This window comes from Meriones unguiculatus, chromosome 2 (assembly GCF_030254825.1).
Source record: "Meriones unguiculatus strain TT.TT164.6M chromosome 2, Bangor_MerUng_6.1, whole genome shotgun sequence".
Lineage (NCBI taxonomy): Eukaryota > Metazoa > Chordata > Mammalia > Rodentia > Muridae > Meriones > Meriones unguiculatus.
This window is the reverse complement of record NC_083350.1, coordinates 140,909,201-140,936,436: the sequence shown is the minus strand read 5'-3', so window position 1 is coordinate 140,936,436 and position 27,236 is coordinate 140,909,201. Positions and strand designations below refer to the sequence as shown.

At 45.9% G+C, this 27,236-nt stretch overlaps 1 protein-coding gene across 1 annotated transcript; it reads left to right on the top strand.

Annotated features, from left to right (window-relative positions):
* Positions 1 to 6,930: 6,930 nt before the first annotated feature.
* On the top strand, positions 6,931 to 25,582 carry Kcnmb3 (potassium calcium-activated channel subfamily M regulatory beta subunit 3). The gene is made up of 4 exons (XM_021649918.2): positions 6,931 to 6,992; positions 18,749 to 18,922; positions 23,461 to 23,659; positions 24,931 to 25,582. Exons 1-4 carry the CDS (start codon positions 6,931 to 6,933, stop codon positions 25,342 to 25,344), a joined length of 849 nt encoding a protein of 282 aa, XP_021505593.1. The 3' UTR covers positions 25,345 to 25,582.
* Positions 25,583 to 27,236: the final 1,654 nt, after the last annotated feature.

The window sequence follows — 27,236 nt, the reverse complement described above, 5'->3', positions numbered from 1 at the left end:
CAATGTGGCCTTCTAGAAAGAATAACTGAAAACCATAATAAGTGAAAACACTTAAAAGCAAGGACATGAAAGAGACGCCCTGGCACATCTACATTATCTCTGTGGGAAAGGCAAAGGCCTGGGAGAAAAATTCTTGGCTTTTTTCACAGGGCCAAAGATGATAAGACATAATACCAGGTGCCTTTCCTCCACTATTTACCTAAGCTTACAGTAAATTTCAACTCATGTCTTGCTTTATAATAAAAACGAGAAGTGCTTTGTTTGCACCATTCTTGAGCAAAAAGATCTGTAGTCCCCTGGTTTGTCCCCACTCAGATCTTTAAAACACGTCTTTTGGTCCTTATTAGCCTTGCTGGCCAAGGGGAGGGTTGACATCCAGCAAGGCCACACCTACCCCAACAAGGCCACATCTCCTAGTCCTTCCAAAAGAGCCCACCAGCGCCCCAGCATTCCAAAGAGTCAAACACGTGTGCCTCCCTGCAAGCACTAAATAGACCTGGGTCATGCTGACTGGCTGTAGGAGCCAACCCTGTAAAGGGTGGCGAGAACTCGGCCAGTTCTAAAGATGGGGGCATCTTCGGAAAGGGCACAGGATTGCTCCCTGGTATCTGTGACATGAACATCTGGCAGGAGATGAGCAGAATGACGACACCGTGGTTACTTCAGCAGAAAAAAAACTTGATCTAAACATTGGCAGGCGAATGGCCTGCTGGTATTTTCCAAGGCATCTTATGGGGTGCCTCATCTCCCTCTACTTTTCATTCCTTATGTTTCCACTCAGGGTTCACCGTACAAACCCCTGGTTCTGTGGTCCTTGGCAGGGATGGGGCAGCACCCCATCTCCATCTATGTTTTAAGGAATGAGGGTCCATTCTGGTCATTATATTTACGTTTCAAGGTTTAGGAATCATGCTGGTAGTCATTCAAGGGTAACTTCAAGGGTAACACAGAGTTCTCTTTTGCCCATAGAAAGGAGCTGAGGCATTCAAACACACAAATTTGGGGGGCTATGTAAGCCTCAGTAGTGCTGCTCCTGGTGTGTGTCAGTACCTGGGATACCCCACAAACAGTGTGAAATCTTAGTGTCTAGGTGCAGGTGTGTGCGGGTGCTGTTGTTAACATGTATGCTACCTTGATTTTTTTTTTTTTTAAGGACAAAGAGTTTGTTTAGCTTGTAACTCAAGAGGAATCCTGTCTCTTGTAGAAGGGAAGACAAAGCAGTGGGCAAGGAAGGTGCAGCAGAAGGCAGCTGTTGGTCATACTCATCCACACTCATCCACGCTCTGGAAGCAGAGAGGAAGCATCAGCACAGCTTTGTTCAATTTAAGTCTAGCTGAAATTCATATGATGCTGGATTTTGCTTGAATGGTGACAATCTCAGCTAGTAAGCGAACACTGCACACCCCTCCTTTCTACCCAGACTTTATGCCATCTAGAAAATGAAAAAATAATTGAAGAAAAGAGTTATTGACTTGCAGAGAAAGAAATACCCAGAACAGAAAGAGTTCTCACGTTGAGTGTGGTCTTCAGCCCATCACAGTCATAGATAATCTGTCTGATTTCTTAGCATGTCAATGTTTGACCTCTATAATAATGTTACAAGAGCAAATTAGCTATGCCCTTTCTGTTGGAGAATGGAGTTAAATTTAAAATTACTAGTGTATGACACTAAGTTTTGTGTTAATGGGATTATTATATAAATCAAAATCTTTGACCCATGTGTATACACACACACACACACACACACACACACACACACGAGCCCTAAGTAGCTCAGGTTGGTCTCAAACTTATTGTGTAGCCAAGAATGACCTTAAACCAGCCTGATCTTCCTACCTCTCCCTCCCAAGTGCTGGCATTACAAGTGTGTGCCACCACAACAGGCCAATCCAGCTTTTTCTTTCTTTCTTTTTTCTTTCTTGTTTTCTTCCTTTAATGTTTTAAAGATGTGTGTGTACCCCTGTAATCTCAGCACTTCAAAGGTGGCGGCAGAAGATCAAAAGTTCAAGGCCAGTCTTGCAGTCAGTTTGAAATAGCCTGAGTGGCCTACCGGGAACCTTGTCTCATAATACAGAAAACTAAGATGGTGGCTACTGGGAAACTTTAACTTAAATGTGTAATCCACACTATCTTTCACTGGATTGTGAGGAACTATTATCTAAATTCTGTGTAAAGCCTCCTATTAGGCTCATGTCTGAGTGGTGAGATCGTGGACTTTTGTTGCTTAAAATTTTTTCCCCCGGGGAGACATAAGCATTGTCTACCCTTCTCCTAAGGTCCCAAGATGATAAACAGAGGCACGATTCTGCTGAAGTTCACTCTGGAGAACCAATGAGTTTATTAGGCTTCCTTACAGAACACAGATGGGAGATCACCTATAGGGGTTTGGGTGCTCCCTTGCCATCAGGCAGCACTTGAAAAGCCTTACCCTGCAGGGCTGAGGGTCCTCACAGCCACACAGATGAAGTCCCCTCTCTCTAAGTCTTCCCTGGTTAACACACTTAGCCCCTCCCTGGGGCCATGTACAATTAAACCAGGGCTCTATACAACTGGTGCTAGGGAGGCTCTGGAAACTCAGGAGAGGGTCTAATCGCCCTTTCCACCCCTCCATGACAGGATGTTGAGGGACACAAACCAAGCTGGGATGCTCTTTTGCAAGGGATCAGGAGTGCAGTGGCTTGGCTCCGAGGCTGCCCCCTCACAGCAGCTTCCATTGCAGAGATCGTGAACTAATGCCTTCCTGGCAAATGTCTTCATTCCATGGGGATCGAGTTTCCTTGTGTGAAGAAGAGGGGAAAACACGAACTCAGTAATGCTGTGTCACTCAGGGTACAGCTGAGGGACAGAATGTGTGAGGCTCTGAGATTTGATCCCCAGCATGAAGGAAGGGACAGAGGGAGGGAAAGAGTTAGATTGTGGTGTTCTACCCACTAGTTATTAATGCATTTTAAAATTTACACAATTCACTCCAATTACAGCACTCTAGCCCAGATTGGCCTCAAGCTTGCAATCATCTTGCCCTCTACCTTCCAGATGCTGTAGTCACAGGCAAACACCCCCACAGCCCCTTGACTGAGTTTTTGTTGTTTGTTTTTGCAAGACAGGGTTTTTCTACTCATCCTAGCTGTCCTGGAACTCATTATGTAGACTAGGCTGTCTTCCTCGAACTCACAGAGATCCACCTGCCTCTGCCTCCCGAGTGCTGTGACAAAAGTGTTTGCCACCACACCCAGCTCACTCAGTTTTGATGCTAGAGACTAAGGGTGATCTTCTGGCTCATCTTCAAAATCATAGATGTGGCTCTGGGGAAACAGATTTAGTGTGTTTCATCATTATCATTCTTAAGTTTTGGTCAAAGGAAATCAACAATGAGCAGTGGAAATGGAATCTGGCCTCTGTGTGAGTTGAGGGGAGGAGCCTGAGGTGGGAGGATGGAGGGGATGACTGTCTTGATTCTTCCTGTTCCTAGCATTCCTGGTTGACGAAGGAGGCTGCTGTTGTGTTTGCTTCTACAAAGTTCTTCCAGAAATCCCTCTAATCAGCCCACACAGGCTGGGACCCTCCCTTCTCCAGGAGAGGGAGCTAAGACACACAGATGGTGAGGAGCCTGCTACACACTCCACACAGCCCCTAAAGCTGTGGTCATCCACAGCTAGGGGACAACAGTATTGACCCTTCCCTGGTCCTGTGGAGGAGAAGGCTGGCAGATGAAAAGGGGTTACCAGCTGGCTTTGCTGACTCACAACTGTGGGTCTGGGCAGTGAATAAAGAGACACATGACTCAACCTTTAGCCGGGTATGGGGAGACACTGTGGCAACCCATTAAGACAGAGTGCAGCAAAACCCAGCCTAGCTAATCCTCACCCCCATTTTAGTGGTGGGGTACTCATGAACTGGCCTTTTCAGAGACGTGGTCTTTTGAGACAGTGCTTTTGCCCAGGCAGGCCTTGGACTCTTGATCTGCCTTCTTCTGCCTCCTCAGTGCTGGGATTACAGAAGCCATGGGGTTGCTTCTTCCTGTCAACAAAGCTCTCCCACCTGCCTAGTTCCTACAGGCTTCACCTTGCCACCAATTTCTCAGCACTAGCTCAGGCTGTGACTCCCCATGACTTTCTCCATCCTTGTCTGCTTCCCTTTCTTCACCACACTCAGGCATTAGGGCTGACCATGCTTGGGTCTCTCTTTCTTATATGTGCCCACACCAGAACGAAAGGTTCCTTGCTCTGCTTAAGCTCACAATTATACTGAGGGCCTGTAAAATGCTGGCCAAAGTGTGTACTCCCTAAAACCTTTCTGGAATGTTACTGTTTGGTCTGCATGGCTAAGACCACAGCACCCTGTGCTGACCACAGGCCTAAATGATGTGACGAATGTTCTGAATGTTACACTGACTGAACCAGAGGCTGGGGCATGCAGACTCCTTTTTTAGTCTGTCTGTGAGACAGACTTCCACCTAGACCTACCTTCTTGCTGACCTAACTTTTTTTTTTTTTTTTTAAATTTTTGGACAGGGTCTCTACTTAGCTCTGAGTGTCCTGGAACTCTCATGTAGACCAGGCTGGCCTTGGATTCAGAGATTCCCCTGCCCCTGCCATCGCTCCTGCCGAGTGCCGGGATAAAAGTCATGAACCACAACATCCAGTGTTGTCCTAACATCTTTGAGCTTTTGATTTTCCTTTTGTCACAAGTCACTGTGGACTTTTTGCTTGTCTGCTTTCTTCTATCTTATATGAGGAGCTTCAGTTCAAAGGAATTTGATAGAGTCTATCTTTGAGCTTCTGGCATCTGATACAGAGCTATAGTAATTTTTGTTTGTTTGTTTTGCTAGTGAGTCTTTGGTTTGTGTGTATTTGGAAACTTCGTGTATCCCTGACTGGCCTCCAATTTATTAAGTAGCCAAGGCTGCCCTTGAACTGGTCCTCATTCCTCCTGTTTCCACCTTCTAATGCTGGGGTTATAGGCATTCTCCACCACACCTGGTAGATGTGGTACTGGGAGCTGAACCCCAGGCTTTGTGCATGCTAGGCAAGCACCCCACCACCTGAGTCGCTTCTCCAACTCTCTTCCGAATTTCTGTACATGGGGCTGTGCCCGTTGGGTCCATCAGGAATCTGAATGTGTGACTGATACATGTGGCCTCAAAGATCAGGCTTGTTGACAGAGTAATAAAACTCACAGATTTCAAAAACATTCATGTTAAAAACAAACTAAAAAAATACACGTTACTGAAGAAAGGAGCCTTTGAAATTTTAGTTGGTGCATCAGCCTAGGTTCTGTAGAGAAACAGAACTGGTAGAATATATGGGCTTTATTAGGTTGACTTCCAGGGGGTCGTCTATGTAGTCTGAAGGGGTCTCTGCTAACATTGTGATGATCCAAGAGGCAAGAAGGCAGTTTGCTTCAACACTAATCAGTAGCTAGTGGTGCTTCAAGTTTCGAGAGTCTGACCCAGAATAGTTTATTTAGGCTCATTTAAGCATAGTAAAAATTCATAAACAGTTTCCTGGTGATAATTAACTCAGTCCTGTGTGCACAGCAAAGCTTAAGACATGACTACATTGAGACTTTCTGTGAAGTCCAAGTGACATCTTCCATAAAGATGGGTTCCAGAGATTAACTGAGAAAACAAGCTCACTTTAACAGTGTGGGGGAGGGCCTTTAATCCCAGCACTCAGGGAGTCAGAGGCGGAGGTGGGGGTGGGGTGGGAGATAGCTGTGAGTTCAAGGCCAGCCTGGTCTACAAAGTGAGTGGAGAACAGCCAAGTCTACATAGAGAAACCCTGTCTTGAAAAATAAACAAAATTTTCTTGTTCCTTTAAAGAAGAAATCTAGATATACTTAGCAAGACTTACAGAACTATGCATTCGCTTATTCAGCTGTTTAAGTTTTTCAGTCCTTTGCTTACTCTAGAGTTAATCTTCTATCAGATATAGAGCAGGTAAAGTTTTCTCATTCGGTTGGTTGGCTTTTTGTGTCTCTGATTATTCTCTTTACTGTGCAGAAGCCTTTGAACTGCAATTCCATGGGTTAATTCTAGGAAGGATTTACTGCCTCCACTGACAAGCAACTACAGGGAGAACCTACGAAGCCCTGAGACAAACTAAAGTCTTCCTCATTGAAGATGTTCTTTCAGGCACAATATTGTTTTGTTCTTTTATTTTTATTTACTTTTGTTCCACTTGGTGCATATGAATATTTTGTCTGGCTGTGCTTTGGTTCACCATATGCATGTCTTGTGCCCACAAAAGACAGAAGAGGGCATTGGATCTCCTAAGACTGGAGATACAGGTGGCTATGAGCCATCATATGGGTGCTGGAAATTGAACCCAGGACCTTGTGTATGCTAGGCAAGTGCTCTACCTCTGAGCTACTACCTCTCTAAAGCTCATTCTTTTATTCAGAATAGACAATTAACCGGTAAACGCTATTATGTTAAGCCTGTACCATAACATAATTTTGAGGAAAAAAAAAAAGGAATGTATCTGGGACAGAATATTTCTTCTTCCTATATGCTGAGTACTGGGCATGTCTGGCTCCAATTACACAGAGTCTCTGGGGGCTCAGAACTTTCCATCGCCCTTTGGTCTCTATGACAATGTACCTGGTGGCTTCAGAGGAAACACAGGAGGCAGGTGGTGCAGGCGCCAGGCAGTGCCGGGGAGAATTGCAGGCTGCGGAACCACCTCGGTACTTCACAAGTATCTGTGCCCGAGTGCTCAGCTTTGCAGCCAGGCTGCCCAATTCCCACCTCTCTAGGAAACGTCTAGGGGTCCTGCAGCTCTGGACGCACCGGAGGTCCTGGTGGCTGTGGCCGGGCAGGGGCTTGGCAACGCCCTCTGGGACTCCACTTCCGATGATGCCTAAGCTTCCTGCACTCTAGAAGGGCACGCCTCGGGCCAGGAGCGTCTGTTCTGGCCAGCCCCTGGCCTTATGCAGCCCTTCAGCATCCCGGTCCAAATCACACTACAGGGTGGTCGAAGGCGCCAGGGGAGGTAAGCCCCCCCCCCCCCCGAATCTCCTGCTAGTGTGCGTCCTGCTGAACAAGCTGTGTGCAGCTACTAGACGGGCATGCTAGTTTCGGACGCTGAGCTTCGCAGGTGCTTTGAGGAGGCCAGCTTGCAATGCCTCCCAGGTACCTGCAAACACACGCTTTCTTATCCCCCAACCCCTCCTAACCCCCACCTCCACCCGACCCTCACCTTTGGTTGCTATTTTGAGACTGGATCTCTTGTAGCCCAGGCTCCAAGCTCTCTATACAGTGAAGAATGACCTTCCTGCCTCCACGTCTTCAATGCTGGGGCGATGTGGAACACTGTACGTGTATGCATAGGGACGCAGGCGGTGTGGGCTCTGGATCCCAGCACTCAAAGCAGTGCTCAACAAATACGTTTTGTGTGAAGGAATGAAGAAATGGCGCCAGCCTTTGGTGAAGCCTGTTGGTGAAGGCTTGATGGTCCGTGCCAAGATTCAGGTGCCAGCTCCCCATCTAGGCGGCTGCATGACTTGAGCCTTCACCACTCATCTTATCTTGAAACAGAGACGCTTATCTGTGTGTGCTCTAGCACAGTGGTACACTCTTCCTTGAACTCTCTAGCTAGGTCTATATATTCTATATACATTTTACCTTTTTTATTGGGTTTTGCTAGTTTGAGGAGTTTGTTTGTTTGTTTGTTTGAGACAGGATCTCATGCAGCCCAGGCCGACTGCAAACTTGCTACGTACCTGAGGCTGACCTTGAACTACAGCTCTTCCTACCTCCATCTCCCAAGTACGGGGGTTACTGGTGTTAACCACCCAGCTACACCGAATAAATAGGAAGTGAAAAGGCTTATTTTAGGTCCCTTCTCCCCAAGGGTATGCAAAAAGTTTTTACGTTCAGGGAAGTAGGGCCCCCACTTCTGTGCCAGGGTTGGGCAGCAGTGAGAGGAGAGGAGAGAAGTGCCGGGGTTTCTGAGATGAGATATTAAGAGATGTGCTGGCACATTCTCGGGAGGGGCACACCTTGAAGCCAAGTTTTCTCCAGACAGGGAGCTTGGATGGCCTGTTAGTGCTATAGGCAGAATGGGGAGCTCGGTACCCACTTACCTTCAGTTTTAACTACCCTCCTGGGTATTTAGGATAGGGTATGAAGGAAAGAGGAAGGGGTGTTGAATGAGTCGGGAGTGGGATTCAGCTTGGTAGGAGGGTCAGACCACAGAGCAAAGAGACTCTCCTAGCTATGAACCAATGCTTTTATGAGTAAACAGTTACAGTGAGTCATTGTGCGGGGGGAGACTGAATAGCAACCAAGCCAGCAGGTGGAAGTGAACACGCTCCCCATAAGACAACCTAGATGGAAGACAGTCCGACCTGTCCCCACTGACCCTGAGTCTCGCTGTCATTCCTGAGATGCAGAGCTGCTCTTTGTTCCCTCCCTAAATTTGGTGGTGGCTTTTATTCAACCTCATTTATTGTTCCGAAAAAAAAAAATTGCTAAGCAATTTTGTAATTAAAAAACCAACACCCAGAATAAGAGCAATGACCAAAGCCTTCAGCATCGCAAATGCATGTGAATTCTCACAGGTGAATCATAGTGTGTGGCCAAGTTCTTGTGCAGTTCAGGAGTCAAAAGGCAGGCTGTCCTCACCACACTCAGGGAAGCTGTGGAGCAAGAGCTAGCCTGTTCATGCTCTTATCGACTCAGTCTGCCTCCAGTGGAGAAGAAGGCTTGGGAGGTTCTGCAGTGCTTAGGTCTGATTGGAAAGTCTTCTGCAGGGAGGACAGGGCAGAGAGGGCAAGGTGGGGAGGACAGGGCAGGGAGGGCTAGACAGGATGGGGAGGACAGGGAGGACAGGGTAGGGAAAGGGCAGGGAGTATACTGCTGATTGATGTCTCCAGGACATCAGTCTTTCTGGCAAAAGAAAATAATTAAAACACTACTGACTCATCTTACTGACTAGAGCACAAATGAGATCATTCTTAATCACTTGGAGATCCTGGGATAAAAGGTGCTTGTAAATACCGCTGAGATCATCACAGGCAGGGCCATTAGAGGCTGAGAAACTGAAGACAGCTAGTACTGGTCAACTTTGAGGATGCAGTCAAGAACTGTATGCCTTTTCTGGTTGATGGATTGTTAAATCATAGAGAGCTTACAATTGAGTGAGAAATACAAGATTAAAAAAAATAAACTAATGTGATCAAACTTGCTTAAAACAATACAAAGACAGAAATAATGTAGGAAGGAAACTGTACCTACAATGACAAACTTGAGGAGCTGGAGAGATGGAAGAGCATTGGATGCTTTTCCAGAAGACCAGGAAATTCAGTGCCCTCCTCTGACCTCCAGGGCACCAGTCATGAATGTGGTGCACATAGCACATGTAGGCAAAACATTTGTACACATAAAATAATAGTAATTTTTTTTAAATGACAGACTTGAGGCTGGAGAGAAGATGGTTCAGTGGTTAACACTACACACTGCGCTTGTAAAGGGCCAAGGTTCAGTTCCCAACCCACATTAAACAGTTCCTCATCACCCAAAACTCCAGCTCCAATGGGACCCCAGGCCTCTGGGCTTCTGAGGGCACTGCTCTTGGGTATACACACATACACATGGGGGTGGGGTAAACCTTAAACCTTAAAACAAGGCTTATAGGGGGCTGGAGAGAAGGCTCAGAGGTTAAGAGCACTGCTGCTCTTCCAAAGGTCCTGAGTTCAATTTCCAGCAACCACATGGTGGTTCACAACCATCTATAATGAGATCTGGTGCCCCCTTCTGGCCTGCAGGTGTACATGCAGGCAGAATATTGTATTCATAATAAGTGAATGACTAATGACTAAATAAATAAATATTTTTTTAAAAAAACAAGGCTTTAGATTTCCTCACAGTTTCCAAGTTTCCCACGCCAATGAGATCAAAGGTGAGTTCCGCTCACTGACAGATACTCTGATGTTTGCTGCCACTTTATGGCTCATTTTGTGGTCGGGTCATAACTACCCTGTCTACACTTAAGGAGGACAAATGGTCTACATTCATAACTTAGAGAAGCAAGTGGTTTGCTCCTGTTTCTTCTTTATATTTTAAAAAGTTTTTCTTTGATTTTGATTTTTTTTTTTGCCTGAATGTATGTATGTGCACCATGTGTGTGCTTGGTGGCCTTGGAGGTAGAAAGTGGGCATCAGATGCCCTGGAACTGGAGTTATGACTGGTTGTGAGCCACTGTGTGGCTGCTGGGAACCACACTCAGGGCCTCTGAAAGAGCAGTAAGTGCTCTTTATGGCTGTGCCTCTCTCATCACTTTATTGTCGTGGCTGGGTGAGTCATAAAGCACTTACAAAGGCTGTAAAAAAAAAAAAAGCGTCAAATCTGATTGGATTTTGTCTGCTTATCCTCACAGTTCTGTTAGTGAGGCAGTGATATGGTGATACATATCAATCAGAACTGAATCTTCCAGGCAAATGGAGTTTTACTCAGTGTTATACCATCTTTATATTTAATATAGATTTTTTTAAGGTTCATGTTGGTGTTCTCTCTGTCTCTGTGTGTGTGTGTGTGTGTGTGTGTGTGTGCATGCCCTTGGAGCCTAGAAGAGCGCATCAGATCTCCCAGAGCTGGAATTACAGGCAATCTGTGAACTCTAGTCCACCACAGGTGCTGGGCCCTCTGCAATGGAGCCACACCCACTCTCAGCTCCGGAGCCAGCTTTCCAGCCCTTCAGCTTGCTTTTTGTAACATTCTGATTGATACCTTTCTTTATGTCTGTGTTTTAGATTCATAAGAAATTTATAACAATATTATCGTCTTACTCCCAACCTGTCTCCCCATCTCTTATACAAGGTCTCACATAAATGAGGCTAGCCTCCAGCTCAGTAAGTAGGCAAGGAACGTCTCCTTTTCCTGCCTCCAGCGTGGAACTACCGGGATTACAGGCACAGGTCACTGTGCTTGCCCTCTTCCATTTCCTTTATCCTCTAATTTTAAAATCTTTAACCTCAATTTTAAAAGCTGAATGTATTGCCCTTTGGCTATTTTGTAGACCCAGCTTCTTGGTGATTATCTTTTCAGGTGGGTCTAATTGATAATTAAGTCTGCTCACAAATTTTGATCTTCTTGCCTCATCTCTGTTTTCTTTCACTTTTTGTAACTTTCTCATTTGTAGAAATTCTTCCTAGATTTTTTTTAGGTTATTTTGTATTATTGCTTTCTCTCACCGTCTCTCTGTTTCTCTCTCTCTCTCTCTCTCTCTCTCTCTCTCTCTCTCTGTGTGTGTGTGTGTGTGTGTAAGTGCTTAGCAGAAACCTAAAAAAGATATCAGATCTCCTGCAGCTGAAGTTACTGGCTTTTGTAAGAGGCTAGCATGGGTGCAGGGAGCTGAACTTCGGTCCTCTGGAAAAACTGTCGATGCTGCTGACCTCTGAGCCATCTCTCCAGCCCACTATCTGGATTAAAAAAGATAAAGAAATCATATCAGCTTAGTCATATCTTAGATGCTCTTATTCTTTTTGATATTTTAATCCTGTTTTCTTAAATATCATGTATGTAATTTTTTTCTTTTTGTTTTGTTATTGTTTTTGTTTTTTTCGAGACAGGGTTTCTCTGTGTAGCCTTGGCTGTCCTGGACTTGCTTTGTAGACTGCCTGACTCTGCCTCCCAGAATGCTGGGATTGCAGGCATGTGCCAACAAGCCCGGCTTTATATTTTTCAAAAAACCTAAAAAACAAAAACAAAACTAAACACATGTTATGGATCTCATTCCATTATTTTGGGTTTGTTTTTGCAATCAAAGGCCCTTTTCTCTTTGTCCTGTGTTGTGTGATTTCTGAGTGTGAGCATGCACTCCTTAAAGCCCTGTGGTGCTTTCCAGAACAAAGCTGAAGCAGACTCCTCTATTGGACCCTTGTTGGCTTTTCTGCGTGACTGAGGGGACAGTGTTAAACTGACGTCTTAATCTGGGGTCCTTGGATATGGGGTGGTGTGGTATCCAACTACAAACTCCACCCATGTGCTGGCTCGCCTTTATAGTCCCAGCGCTTGGGAGGCTGAGGCAGAATGATCATGAGTTCAAGGCCAGCCTAGTCATAGAGGAAGATGCTGTCTCCATCAATTAATCAGCCAAGCACACAGCTGAACAGAACCAGAACCCTGACCGCCAGCTCCCTGAGGACTGCGGCCAGGGTGTAACATTCCAGGGGCAGTTGGAATTTCCTTCCTCTTCCCAGCTTCCTCCTTCAGAAAGGATTCTTCTTGAGTCTCCCATGGAAGGGTGTTCACTGGGTCTGTATTCTCCTCACACTGACTCAGGTCCTTTGGGGTCCAGGCTCCATCTGAATGGTATTGTAAAATCTGCATTTGGCTAGACCTCTCCCTGTCACATACCAACCCGAGGTCCAGAAGGTGAAGGCTTTACTCTGCCTTTTGTTCTTTACCCTTCTCCCCACCCCCTGTAAAACAGTCTTGCCCAGGCCGTCCTCAAACTCATGGCCTTCCTGTCTCAGCTTCCGGCACCATGCCCAGGCTAGCGCTCCCATTTTCAGGTACATTTAGTCCTTTGCATTTTTCTCTTTCAGTTTTAAGCTTTAGTCAGCACTGGCAATGTGCTCAGCTGGGGTGGGAAGGCAGTGTGCCACACAGCCGAAACAGAAACCCATTACTTGTACCGGGTAAGATCATCAGCATGTGGACTGCAGACGGTTCTAGTTTTCCCTCCACCTGCCCTCCTCTGAGCGTACTGCATAAACGCTTCTTTCTAAAGAGATTACTTTACATCCTCGCTCTGTGGAATCACTTTCGTGCAGTAGGGTTTAATACGAGTACTGCGATGTGACTACTGATATGACTTCTGTTAAGAGAGCTGCAACAAATATTTTGTGCAAGCATTTCTGTAATATACTGGACTACAAATCTCCTAGTGTAAACCCAGAAGGGACACAGGCGGTTCACTTTTAGTTTCTTGTGGAATCTTCGTAATGATTGTTCTCCATGACTGGGCTATTTTATATCCACAGTCTCCGTGTATAAAGTTTTTATATACTGTTTATATAGGAAATATCTTTGAGCCATGAGCGCTTGATGTACTAAAACATCTCTTCATTTATTTAAAAGTCCACTCGCTGTATGTAGTAGATTAAAACTTGTTTTTAATACAATGTTTTATTGTCTACACCTGCCAGTTTCCCACAAATACTTGGTGTAGAGTGGGTAGAAATAGTGATGGCATGTCTGAGCCAGGATGCTGCTGCTTCTGCTCCATCCTCACAGTGAGACTCTGACAAGTCAGGCTTGTAGCTTGGCGTTTTAGTTGGGTGTGATGAGTGGTGTAAGAAGCCCCACAGTCTGAGGACACGGCTCGGGGTTGAGTGCTTCCTCTGAAAGCATGAGGACCCATGCTCGGTCCCTCAGAACACACAAAAAGCCAGACACCGGTGGAGGCAGAGGCAGAGGCAGAGGCAGAGGCAGGAGGATCTCTGGGCTTGCTGCCTGGCTAGCCTTGCTTAAGCGAAGAGCCCCAGCCACGGCTCACTGTGAGACCGTGTGTCAAAACGTAAAGTGGAGAGGGCTGGCGAGATGGTTCAGTGGGCAAAGTGCTTGTTTTGTTAGCATGAGGACTTGAGTTCACACCCTTAGAACCCACATTAAACAAACAGACAAACAGGCTGAGCTCAGTGGTCAGTTTCTATAGCCATAGTACTCTTACAGTGAAGTGGAGGCAGGGGAAGAGGCTCCTAGCCTGGCATGTGTAGTGGTCAAAAGAGAGAGAGACACTGAACCAGGTGCAGTGGTGCATGCCTGTAATCTCTCTCTCTCTGTCTTTCTCTCTGCGTGCTTGTGCGTACCATTTTGGTGCACACCTCCATGTAGAACCAAAAGACAGTCTCTCTCTCTGTTTTCTTTCTTTCTTTTTTTTTTTTATTGAGACAGGGTTTCTCTGTGTAGCCTTGGTTATCCCGGACTCACTTTGTAGACCAGGTTGGCTTGGAACTCACAGAGATCCTCCTGCCTCTGCCTCCCAGAGAGCTGGGATTACAGGCGTGTGCCACTGCCCCTGGCAGGAGGGAGAATTTTATGAATGGTGAGAAATTACAATTTCCCAGGAAGGGCTGGCAAAATTGCTCAGTGGGAAAGGATGCTTAATACCACATCCAATAACCTGAGTTCAATTCCCAGAGCCCACATGGTGGAAGGGAAGAACTGATTCTTTGTGAGCTGGGCTCCGATCTCCATACAAGAGCTATCATAGTGTGTACGCATACCAACCTCCATTACACAAAATAAATAAATCCCCCCCCCACCATAACCCTTTCAAGTCTTGCTGGGATCCCACAGTGGCATTAGCCAGAGGTGTGGATGCCCTTCTCAGTGGTGTCTTCTAGGACAATGTGGATTCGCCACCACCACAGTCTGAGATGCCAGTGGAGAGAAGGCAGAGAATGAGGGCAAATATGGCATATGCTTTTGGAAAGCAAAGCAAAGCAAAACAAAACAAAACAACTGGCAATTTCTGTGATGGGGGCTTTTGCTTGAGTCACAATTTATTTTTTTTCTTTCTATTTATTTACTTTTTTATTTATTACAATTTATTCACTTTGTATCCCAGCTGTACCCCCCTCATCCTGTCCCAATCCCTCCTTCCCTCCCCCCCTTCTCCTCCTATGCCCCTTTCCCAGTCCACTGATAGGGGAGGTTCTCCTCCCCTTCCATCTGACCCTAGCCTATCATGTCTCATCAGGACTGTCTGCATTGTCTTCCTCTGTGGCTTGCTTCCCTCTCAGGGGGAGGTGCTCAAAGAGCCAGCCACTGAGTTCATGTCAAAGACAGTCCCTGTTCCCCTTACTAGGGAACCCATTTGGAGACTGAGCTGCCATGGGCCACATCTGTGCAGGAGTTCTAGGTTATATCCATGGTCCTTGGTTGGAGTATCAGTCTCAGAAAAGACTCGTGGGCCCAGATATTTTGGTTCTGTTGCTCTCCTTGTGGAGTTCCAGTCACCTCCAGGTCCTACTCTCTCCCCATTTTTTCATAAGATTCCCTGCATTCTGCCCACAGTTTGGCTATGAGTCTCAGCATCTGCTGGGTAGAGTGTTTCACAGGCCCTCTGTGGTAGGTTCCTGTCCTGTTGTTTCATCCTCTTCCAGTGCCTATCCCATTTGCCTTTCTGGATGAGGATTGAGTATCTTACCCAGGGTCCTCCTTCTTGCTTAGCTTCTTTAGGTGTACAGATTTTAGTATGATTACCCTATATTATATGTCTAATACCCACTTATAAGTGAGTATATACTATGTGTGTCTTTCTGCTTCTGGGATACTTCACTTAGGATGATCTTGTCTAGTTCCCACCATTTGCCTGCAAATTTCATGGTTTCCTTGTTTTTAATTGCTGAGTAGTATTCCATTGTGTAAATGTACCACAATTTCTGTATCCATTCCTCAACTGAGAGACATCTGGGTCATTTCCAGATTCTGGCTATTATGAATAAGCTGCTATGAACATGGTTGAGCAAATGTCCTTGTTGTATACTTGAGCATATTTTGGATATATGCCTAGGAGTGGTATAGCTGAATCTTGAGGTAGCACTGTTCCTACTACCTGGTGTCTATTGAGGTGTCTTGAGGTAGCACTATTCCTTCAGTCTGGTGTCTGAGAAAGCACCAAATTGATTTACAAAGTGGTTGTACCAGTTTACATTCCCACCAGCAGTGGAGGAGAGTTCCCCTTTCTCCACATCCTCTCCAGCATGTGTTGTCACTTGAGTTTCTTATCTTAGCAATTCTGATGGGTGTAAGGTGAAATCTCAGGGTTGTTTTGATTTGCATTTCCCTGATGACTAAGGATGTTGAGCATTTCTTTAGGTGTTTCTCTGCCATTTGGTATTTCTCTATTGAGAATTCTTTGTTTAGCTCTGCACCCCATTTTTTAATTGGATTAGTTGATTTGTTACTGTTTAACTTCTTGAGTTTTTTTAGATATTCTGGATATTAACCCTCTGTCAGATATAGGGTTGGTGAAGATCCTTTCCCAATCTGTAGGCTGTCGTTTTGTTCTGATGACAGTGTCCTTTGCTTTACAGAAGCTTTTCAGTTTCATGAGGTCCCATTTATTGATTGTTGATCTCAGAGCCTGTGCTGTGGTGTTCTGTTCAGGAAGTTGTCTCCTGTGCCAAATGAGTTCAAGGCTCTTCCCCACTTTTTCTTCTAACAGGTTTAATGTGTCTGGTTTTATGTTGAGGTCTTTAATTCACTGGGACTTTAGTTTTGTGCAGGGTGATAAGTATAGATCTATTTGCATTTTTCTACATGTAGATATCCAGTTAGACCAGCACCATTTGTTGAAGATGCTAACTTTTTTCCATTGTATGGTTTTGGCATCTTTAAAAAATCAAGTGTCCATAAGTGTGTGGGTTTATTTCTGGGTCTTCTGTTTGATTCCATTGATCCACCATTCTGTTTCTATGTCAGTACCATGCAGTTTTTATTACTGTTGCTATATAGTTCAGCTTGAGATCAGGGACAGAGATACTTCCAGAAGATCTTTTATTGTAGAGGATTGTTTTAGCAATTCTGGGTTTCTTGTTATCCCATATGAAGTTGAGAATTTTTCTTTCAAGGTCTGTAAAGAATTGTGTTGGTAATTTGATGGGAATTGTGTTGAATCTGTAGATTGCTTTTGGTAAGATGGCCATTTTTACTATGATAATCCTGCCAAGCCATGAGCATGGGAGATTGTTCTATCTTCTGATCTCTTCTTCTATTTCTTTCTACAGAGACTTCAAGTTTTTTTCATACAAGTGTTTAAGTGGCATGGTTAGAGTTACACCAAGGTACTTTATGTCCTTTGTGGCTATTGTGAAGGGTGTTGTTTCCCTAATTTTTTCTAAGCCCATTTGTCTTTTGTATACAGGAGTGCTACTGATTTTTTAGTTAATTTTGTATCCAGCTACTTTGCTGAGTGTTTATCAGCTGTAGGAATTCACTGGTAGAATTTTTGGGGTCACTCATGTATACTATCATATCATGTGCAAATAGTGATACTTTGACTTCTTCCTTTCCAATATGTATCCCCTTGATTTCCTTTAATTGTCTCATTGCTCTAGCAAGGACTTCAAGAACTATGTTAAAGAGTTAAGGAGAGAGTGGGCAGCCTTGCCTTGTCCCTGATTTTAGTGGGATTGCTTTAAGTTTCTCTCTGTTTAGTTTGATGTTGGCTCACAATTTCATAGGCTTTCTCAGCAGACTGACCCAGGCTCCACACTTGGAGCTGCATTTCTTCAGCTGATGATTTCCTGATGCCTCTTAAAGGAGAAAGACTGCTAGAAGCGAATGACTGCTGACCCTGGGAAGTGGAGGGACTGTGGCAGGAAGGAGAGGGACCTTGAACTTGTGAGCAGTAGACTAGGCCAAGGGCATTCTGGGTAATGAGGAGGTGTGGGAGGGGTGACAAGAGCAACCTCGTATCCCAAGACATGACTCATTCTAAAGGTGGTTTCTCCAGTTGTGCTTTCCATACAGAATTCAAGAGAACATGGAGAAATCGCATTCAGAAAGGTAGATATATGTATATATAATTTTTTTAATACAGGGTCTTATGTAGCTTGGGTTGGCTTCAAACTCATTATGAAGCCAAGGCTGACCTTGAACTTCTGATCACAGACATTCACCCTCAGTGTTCTGCAGGGAGAATGATCCAACACAGCTATACTTTCAGCTTAAAATGATATTACCGATGTAGTATGCAAAAGTGAAATACAAACAGCAACAGGTAGAGCAAAAACTACTATCCAATCAGGGGCTCGTGATATCAAAAAAAAAAAAAAAAAAAAAGAGGACGGAGGAAGTCCTGTCCAGAGCAACGTGCTGGAAGCTGAGAAAGATTTGCACATAGAGCAGTGTTCTCCCCACGGAGGCGTCTTCCAGCTTCTGGTTCCCATTACAGGCAGTTTTATGTCATGCTAAAGACAACAGTAACCTTCTTTGGAAAGGTTTTACCTTTCAGCTGGTCAGGGATGCAATGACATTTTTGTTTTTATTTTCTATTTTCTTGTGTTTGCACATATGTGTGTGGAGGCACTAAACTGATGCCCTCAATCATTCTAGATGGGCTCTTCCATAGCTTTCCTTGAGGCAGGGTCACTCAATCAAACCCACAGCTTACTGATATGGCTACTCCTATGGGTAGCTTGCTCCGGGGCCACCCCCCATCACACACAATAGACTCAGGATGGAATTACAGGCTACTGCCATGATTACTCGGATCTACCCAGGTTTACCTGGTATCTGGGAAGGGGAACGTGAGTTCTCTAACATTTTAATCACTACCACTTCCCCCAGTCCCAAGCTGTGTACTATTCATACTCTTAGCCATTCTCCTTTCTCTCTGACACAGACTTGGGACCAGCCTGACCCAGAACAAGGAGTATTGGAGAGTATTTGACAAAACAAACAAACAAACAAGCAAGCAAACAACAACAACAAACCCTGGATTCTGGGAGAAGGGAGTTGTTCCTTGCTCCCAGAGCCTACTTTCAACAAGCTTAAACAACACATGATGATTTGCCAATATAACATAAATTATGTCACACCCAACTTTTTATATCTTAAGAAATATTTGACAACACACTATGTTAGCTTATTTTGATAGTGCCCATTCTCAGCTCTGAGTGTGGTATCTGGGGGGATGCTACAGACTCTCAGTGAACCTGACTGAGGTTTGCCACATGGTAGATGCTGGCGCTCTTTTGAGCTCACACAGCCTCCTTTCTGGCTTCCCCAAAGGACAGCACTCTTGTCTTCAAGCAAAAGTGATGGAGATCGGCTGAAGGTACACCCAAAGCTTCCATCAAGCGCCGGTGAGGACCGTGCCACACTGCTGGGCATTGCCATGATGGCCTCCTCCGTGCTGATGTTCTTCCTGTTGGGAACCACTGTGTTGAAACCCTTCATGCTCAGGTTAGACACAGACCAAGACCCAGGGCTGCCGGCTGGGTCCAGCACAACACTGGAGTCCATTCTCCTGAGTGCCCGCTGGAGCTTGCCTGTCTATGCTGGACACAGTGTGGGCAGAGAGGGAGGTGTGAAATCTTCCTTTGTTCCCCAGTGTTCACACTCCACGTGAGTTTCTGCACAGGATGGCATTGCCAGTTGAGACTGGCATGGTTGATAGCGCCAAACCTCCCCTGCTAGGAGATGTCAGCCGGCTTTCTCTCTGGTATTGCCACCAGGAGAAAGCTCTCTCTGCTCCTGCCTTCCACCCCTGTAACTTACTGGGATCTTGCATCTGCTTGCTCCCTAATTACTGTGGCTGCTAGGGTGCCCAGGGCCTAGTTCATCTTCGTGACCATAAGGGATTGTGTGACCTTCTAGTTGGACATTTGCAGCTCTTCATCGGGGTTCCTTCCAGCTTTCTCTCTCTTTCTTGTTAATCCTTTTTCCTCACCTTAAAACAAAACAAAACATGTGACTACATGCCATGGCTCTATGTGAGCTGAAGAAATTTCATGTACATATGGGCAGATTCAGAGGGAGGGAGAGAAGATGTGGAGATGAGGAGAGAGGGAGGGAAGGTGAGAAGAGAGTAAAAGAGAGGGGAGAGAAGAGAAAAAGAGAGGATACAAAGAAGAGAAACAGCAAGAGAGTGAGAGAGCAAGAAAGTAAGAAAGAGAGAGGAAGAGAGAGAGAGAGAGAGAGAGAGAACCAGCTAGTTATGTCAAGGTAATATTGGGGAGTGAGTTCTCTCCCTCGACCATGGGGGTCCTAGGGATTGGACTCAGTTTCAGGCTTGGTGGCAGGTGCCTTTTCCATGGGGGTCCTAGGGATTGGACTCAGTTTCAGGCTTGGTGGCAGATGCCTTTTCCCTCAGCACCTGCTCTTGGAAGCCAGAGGTGTCAGATCCCCTGTAGCTGGAGTTACAGGAGGTTTCAAGTAGACTGATCAGTTCTAGAATTCAAACATGTGTCTTCTACAAGAGCAGTACCTGATCTTAACTGCTGAGTCATCTATCCAGCCTCCAGAGTATTTGTTTAAACATGCAATGTAGCAGGGAGATGGTTGCAGGAGCTCTGTTGCAAACTGATGTCAATCTGTGGCTCATATTTGTTTCACTTTCTAAGTATTTCTGGAAATTGCTTAATGGGATCCAGGAAGAGCATCTCATTGTATCATTGTCCATCATCTCAGGGAGCAGTCCATAAAAGATAACAGTTAAGATTTCTAGGCTATTGGGGGCGGGGGATTGGAGAGATGGCTCAGAGGTTAAGAGTAGAGCACTGGCTCTTCTTCCAAAGATTTCCAGGATAAGCTGGGCACAGTGGCTCATGCCTGTTATCCCAGCACTCAAGGAGCCAGAGGCAGCAGATCGCTCTGAGTTCCAGGCCAGGCTGGTCTACAAAGCAAGCCCAGAAGACCCAGGGCTACACCAAGAAATCCTGTCTTGAGAAAAAAATATTTTTCCAGGGTGATTTGTATCTCTCTCCACCCTCCATTTTCAGTCAAAGGGAAAGAGACTTGCAGGAGATGAAGCCAGCAAAATCCCAGCACAAATGGTGAGGCACATGAGAGGCTCTACCCATTATCAGAGGAACTATTGGCAACTCAAGGCTGAAGCAGGAGGAAGTCACTTTCTTCAGGGATCCCACCCCTCAGAGCCTACCCATGCTCCAGTAGATGGTTCTACAGTCCTGTGCATTCAGGTGTCAGTGAAGGGGCCCTGAGGGTTAAAACAGACAAACACATGAAAGTGATAGGGGGAAAGACAAAAGGTGTTGCATTTGATCAAACACATGTGCACCTAAGAAACTCTCAAACAATAAAAAGAGGGACGCATGGCAAAGGAACACGGAGCTACTGGAGGAACCCCATCATTTTTAAGCTCTAAATACTTTGTTCCACCTCAAGGGTTCGGGCTTGGCCCTAGCACAAGTGGGTCCATGTCACTCACTATTGAAGCCGAGGTCCCCGAGACATGGCTCGTGCATGCACATGCCCACTAATAAACACATTTTTAAAATTAAAATAATTTGAGTTCTGGTGATTGAACGTGGGTGATTAGGCTTCATGTGGCAAATGTGTTTACTGTCCCACCAGCATTTCTGTAATTTTTCACTTGCCCCCCCATTTTTCTTAGGCTGCTTATAACGGCTGCGTTTGTCTTCGGGGCTGCAGTCACTTAGCTGTTTTCCGAGCACCCGTGTAGTTTTGTGTTGCAGCTGTACTGGGCACTGTTACACTGGGCAGTTGGCAGTTCACATCTCTTGAGTTCAGAAACCTGACCCAGGCCTCCCATCAAGGCATCAGCTGGGCTGGATTCTCTTCTAGGGGCTGTAGAGAATCCTTCTAGAGAATTCTAGAGGCCGCCCATACTCCTTGGCTTGTGTGGTCTGAGGTCCCCCAGCTTCTAGCTTGCCTCGTGGTAGCCAGCCCAGCACTTTGAGGTAGCCTCCGCTGCCGCATACACCCATCACCAGTGGTTTTCATGTCCTGGGCCTGAAGGTCAGATTTGTGCCTTAGATTTGTTCTAAAGGAAAATGATTGTTTATGGCTAATATTGAGAGCACAGTAAGAAAGCGCTGACTCTACACAGGGCTTTTTACCTGCTCTGAATGTTAAGTGGGAATAAAGGGGGCCTGCCCATCTTGCAGGAGGGTCATGGGAACAGAGCCCACAGATAGTCTGTTAGTCACTTTCCACTGTGGCCAAACACCTGCTGAGAAGCACCTCAAGGAAGGCAGTCTCTGTTTCAGCTCCCACTTCGAGGGTACAGTCCTGATGAGATAGCATAGACGACAGTGGTGTACGGTGCTGGGTCTTTCTCTTTCTCTCCATGATCCCGTTCCCTGGGATGGTACTACTCAGTGTGGGTCTTCCCGCTCAGGTCAATCTAGAAACTTCCTTACAGACATGCCTGGAGCCTTTTGTCAGACTATTATAGAGGGAAGTCAGGAACCTGGGGGCAGGAACCGTGACGGGAAGTCTGCTTACTAGCTTGCTCTCGGACTCATTTGCTTTTTTACACTCAGCTTGTTTTCTTATTACAGCTCAGGCTGCTCTGCCTAGGGATAGGGCTACCCACAGAGGGCTGGGTTCTCCACCAATCATCACTCAAGACAAGCTCTCATAGGCATGGCTACAGGCCAATTTGATCTAAAAAATCTAGGACAGCACATATAGGTTGGTTCTCAACACCACTGTGAGATCTTATGTTCACAGTACCTGTGACTGTTTAAACAAGAAATGTTCCCTATCAGCATTTGAGCTCTTGGTCCTTGGTTGGTGGTGATGTTTAGGGGAGATTTAGTAGGTGTGGCCTTGCTGGAAGAAGCATGTCACTAGAGGGGACCTTGAGAATTTAAGAATCCACACTTCCGGTTTGATCTCTGCTCTGTGATTGTAGATGAGGATTTCACCTTTCCACTTCCCGGTCCTGCCACAACACCTAATGGCTGCCATGCCTTGCTGCTATGGCAGCTTTTATTCCTGTGGACCCATAAGCCTAAATAAACTCTGTAAACTCTGTGTTGCCTTTGGTCATGGTGTTTTATCACAGCGACAGAAAAGGAACTAAGACAGTATGCACACTATTATCTGTACACAACACAGGGCAAGCTCTCAGGAGTGCCTTCCCAGGACAATGTAACCAAGCCTACTGTGATGGTACATATGCCATTGTGCCATGCTCCCTGACACACAGAGATGAACAGGATGTAGCTTGGCACCCTAAGGAATGCACTGACACAAAATCACACCCTGTTTCTGAGTGGAGATCTCAGCCCACTTGCCTCTGACTCTGGAAGCAGGGTGGGGAGGGTGAACCAGGCTTACTACCAGAACCCCTTCCAAAGACCCGCTTTCACCAGCAAGCTGGTAGATACGTCTAAAAATGACTGTGTGAGGGATGGTGAGTTCTCCAAGTGTGAGTCTTGGTGGCTCAGTAGTAAGGGTAATGACATTTAGTTCAGTTCTCATAGTGCTTTTTTTTTTTTTTTTGAGACAGGGTTTCTCTGTGTAGCCTTGGATGTCCTGGACTCACTTTGTAGACTATGCTGGCAGAGATCCACCTGCCTCTCAGAGTGCTGAGATTACAGATGTGCGCCACCCAGCTGCAACGCTTGCACCTTAACAACTATGAGTTTAGAGATTCTCAGGCCTCCGCTCAGACCTCCTGAGTTAGAATCTCTGTGAGAGAACACGTGGAATCCATACTAGCCAGTCTTGATAACAAATAATCTTCTTCAGGGGAACTCTGATCCTGGCAGTGCTGCATTAGGGCTGGCAGAGAGGAAATACACCCCGAGGATCAGAACGGAGGCACTTGTCACCTGGCTCTTTTCTCATCTGTCCCCCTGACCAGGATGTGATGTGATGTTTGTGCCGATGTATGCTGCAAGCCAACAGCTCAGTGTGCCTCAGAACACAGAAATTGCTTTTCCAATAGCTGCCTTCAGAACCTCACATCCCCACTCAGGAAGAACACTTTTCTTTCTATTTCAAAGCTCTCATAGAGAAGAATCAAACTGCACCGCCATCCACACTCACATTGAGGATGATTGGCTGGACTTGGCCTTCACCTGTGAGGGCAGCTGCCAGGACCAGGGCGGGTACCCCTGTCTGCAGGTGTTTGTGAACCTCAGCCACTCAGGAGAGAAAGTGCTTCTCCACTATGATGATGAAGCAGCCAGGACCAACCCCAAGGTAATGTGATTTGACAATTAAACTCTTTTCTGCTGCCCTTCCAAAGTGCTGTCCTGAGCAGGGAACAAGCCATCTGGGAAACATCAATTTCCTTCTAGTGAACATTTCTTTCTTGGAGTCTGTCTGTCTGTCTGTTTCTCTCTCTGTGTGCTGTGTGTGTCATATGTCCCAGAATGCCCCCAAACTTACTCTGTAGTCAAGGATGGCCTTGGACTTTGGAATCATCTATCTCTCCCTCCCCAGTGCTGGGATTACCAGGCCTTGTTATGAGGGGCTGAGGGCTGAACAGGGGCTTGTGCATGCCAGGCTCTACAGACTGAGCAAAGCCCCGGCCTCTTCTGAGTAGGTTCAGAGTATTCCCATCAGGGTAGATGAAGCTGAGAGCAGTCTTGGAGAATGCAGAAAGGAGAGGCATATTCCAGGCCCCTGGCTTGGTGCGAAGTCCTAAGTGGGCAATGTCTACTGTAGCCCTGGTTAGAATGAACTCAGTCTTCCTTCAGCCAAGTTAGTAATTCTTAAGACACTTAAAGGACTTATTTAAAAAATTACACCACTGGTTCATGTGATTTACAGTTCACAGTTACACATAACTATAGAGGATTTATTAGATAACATGCTACAGTCTAGTGTTGTTGGTGATTAAACACTTAATCTAAGGTTTTTTATTTTCTATTGTGGATGCAGTCATTTCTAAAGTCACACACGAGGAAATATATGTGTGTGTGTGTGTGTGTGTGTGTGTGTATGTGCAGGCACGCATATCATGGTGTGTCTCTGTGCCTGTGTGTGTGAGCAGGAATGCCACGGTGTATGAGGTCAGAGGGTAACTCACAGGCATAAGTAATTCTCCTTCCACCATGTAATTAATCCTGGGGAATAGAACAGCGGTCAGGCCTGGCAGCAAGCACTTTTACGTACGGAGCCATCGCCCTGGCCCCATGTCTCACGTTTCTGTAATCCCTTCAACATGGGAGCCCAAAAGCTAACAGACATGCCATTTCATTCTGTGCCCTTCTGCCGACCCTCCCACCACACTATTCAGTGTGACGATGTTCTTGTTCGGTTTCTCTGTGCAGCCTTGGCTGTCCTCCCTTTGTAGACAAGGCTGGCCTCGAACTCATAGCCTACCTTTGCCTCCCTGAGTGTTGGGATTAAAGGCCTGCAACCACCACACCCATGTCTGAGAGCATGATTCCCCACCACAACATTAGCCTGGAGTCCTTTGTGCTAGCCACTGTTGACAATGCTTTTCCCCTCCTCTAAACTTGTAGTGTTTTTACACACCTAAGTGTCAGCGAGACAGGGATGGTCTGCTCAACAGTGCCCTGGACATCAAGGAATTCTTCGATCACAAAAACGGAACTTTCCCCTGCTTCTACAGTCCGGATGGCCAGCTGGGAGTTGTCCTGAGGAAGTCTGGCCACAAGGTTGTCTTCCACTGCTTGTTTTGGCCTTCGTTGACTTTGCTGGGCGGGGCCCTGATTGTTGGCCTGGTGAAGCTGACACAGCATCTGTCCCTTCAGTGTGAGCAGTACAGCACAGTGGTGAGGGCTCAGGCCGGGGCCAGAGCACGCTCTGTGGGCTGGCACAGGTCTACGCTGTACAGTGTAGCAAAGAGCCAGGGAGGGAACAGAGAGCGCTGCAGGGGGCGGTCCAGCTCTCCCTCCCTGAGATGCTCCAGCTGAAGGCTTGACCACTGCCAGGTACACTTGTGATCCCAGCACTTGGGCGGCTGAGGCAGGAGGACCAGGTCAAAGCCAGCTTGGGCTATATACAGATCTCATCTAAGAAAAAGGTCGGCTGGGGTTGTAGCTTCCAGATAAGAGCACTTCCCTCGAAAGCACAAGGCCCTAGGTTTGGATCCCCACCACTAGGAACAATCATATCTGCTTACAAACCTGCTGTGTGAAGGACAAAGTGGGCACCACAGCTTTTCACATAAGAAACAGTCTTTAAATGCTGACCACTTCCTATTAATTCTGAAAATATGTATGATTCCAACAGTTTCTCTTTTTTTTAGTCTCCTTCACACAAGCCAAGGAAGCACTTTTCTCCTCATAGGCAAAAGGAATTCAAGACAGCTCTCATGAAACTTTAGCTCCCCATGAGATTTGTCAGCATATGACAAGCCATTACTATGTCTGTCGAGCACTGAGCTGTCAGCTCGTGTAACTCACATGAAAATATTTCTCATAGAAAAAACACTGGAGGCTGAGGAGATGATCAGCTGGTAAAACATTTGCCTTACGAGCATGAGAACCCAAGTTTGATTTCTCAGACGCATCTAAAACTAACAAACAAAAAACCAAGCAAACGAAACAACAAAGACAGGCTTGGTGGCCTGTACCTATAACCCCAGCATTGAGGAGGTGGACACAGGTGACAGCCAGAATAGCCAAAGTTGGGAGCTTTAGGTCACCAAGGTGGACAGTGCCTGAGGACCACCTCTGAAGTGGCTCTGGTCTCCACATACCTACACATGCATGCAGGTGTGTGGACAGACAGACATACACACACTCACACTTAGCAGCTCATTTACAAGTAGATAAAAACCATCAGAAATGTAAGAAACCCCAGGTCTGCCGACATTTACTGTGGTTCATTCTTCCTTTACGCTTCATTCTAAGAGGAAGGCTGCTGCCTAGCAAACTCACTGCCTACGGTTGCTTATATTTGAATTTGTTATGCTTTTTACTTTGTGGCATTTTCTAGCTAATTATCCTTTCCCTAAGCTTTGAGTCTCTGCACTTTGTGGGAACAGGAGAAATGACTGCAAGTGTGAAGCGGACCAGAGGCCAACATTCACCTCGCATAACACCCACTGTATGGTTACACGCTAGTCAGGGTCCTGTAACAGTCAGTCCCTGGGCTGGAAATGGCTCAGTGGTTAAGAATGATTGCTTTTCTTGCCAAGGGCTTGGGTTTGGTTCCCAGCACCCACATGACAGCTCACAACCATCTATAGTTTTAGTTCCAGGATGTCCAACACCCGCTCTGGCTTTTGCAGCCACTATGTGTATGTGGTGCTTATACATACATGTAGACAAAACACTTAATACACGTAAAAGTTTTTTTTTTTTTTCCTAAACAGGGTTTCTTTGTGCAGTGCTTGGCTGTCCTGGATTAACTTTGTAGACTTTGTAGGCTAATCCTGAACTCACAGAAATCCTCCTGCCTCTGCCTCCCAGAGTGCTGATTAAGATGTGTGCCACCACGCCCGGCTCATAAAATTTTTTTTTAAAGTCAACAAAGGTGACTACATGTCACAGGACTTCCATCTAGACCTTCCAGACTGAGTGTATGAGCTGAAGAGCTTGCTGTTTTCCCAAAGCGCTTCAATGTATCTTTACAGTTCACACACAAAAACGAAAACCCGTAATTGTAGACAACAGAATGAGACTTTTGAAATAGGTTTTGACATGTTGGTGTAACCAAGTCACACTTGATTCTAAGCCAGTTTAAAGCCTCTTAGTAATTAATTTCAAGTCACAAATTAGGAAAGTGGATAACTCATAGAATAAGAGCTGTAGCCAATGGAGTCTTGGCATCTCAACTTCTGTCTGCTGAGGGCCGGATA

Bases quoted from the DNA above. Each gene is read 5' to 3' on its own strand.
- Kcnmb3 (XM_021649918.2), top strand. From the start codon at position 6,931: ATGCAGCCCTTCAGCATCCCGGTCCAAATCACACTACAGGGTGGTCGA. The intron at 18,923-23,460 runs GTTAGACACAGA...TCTATTTCAAAG, and splicing joins TTGAAACCCTTCATGCTCAG to CTCTCATAGAGAAGAATCAA. The intron at 23,660-24,930 runs GTAATGTGATTT...CTAAACTTGTAG, and splicing joins CAGCCAGGACCAACCCCAAG to TGTTTTTACACACCTAAGTG.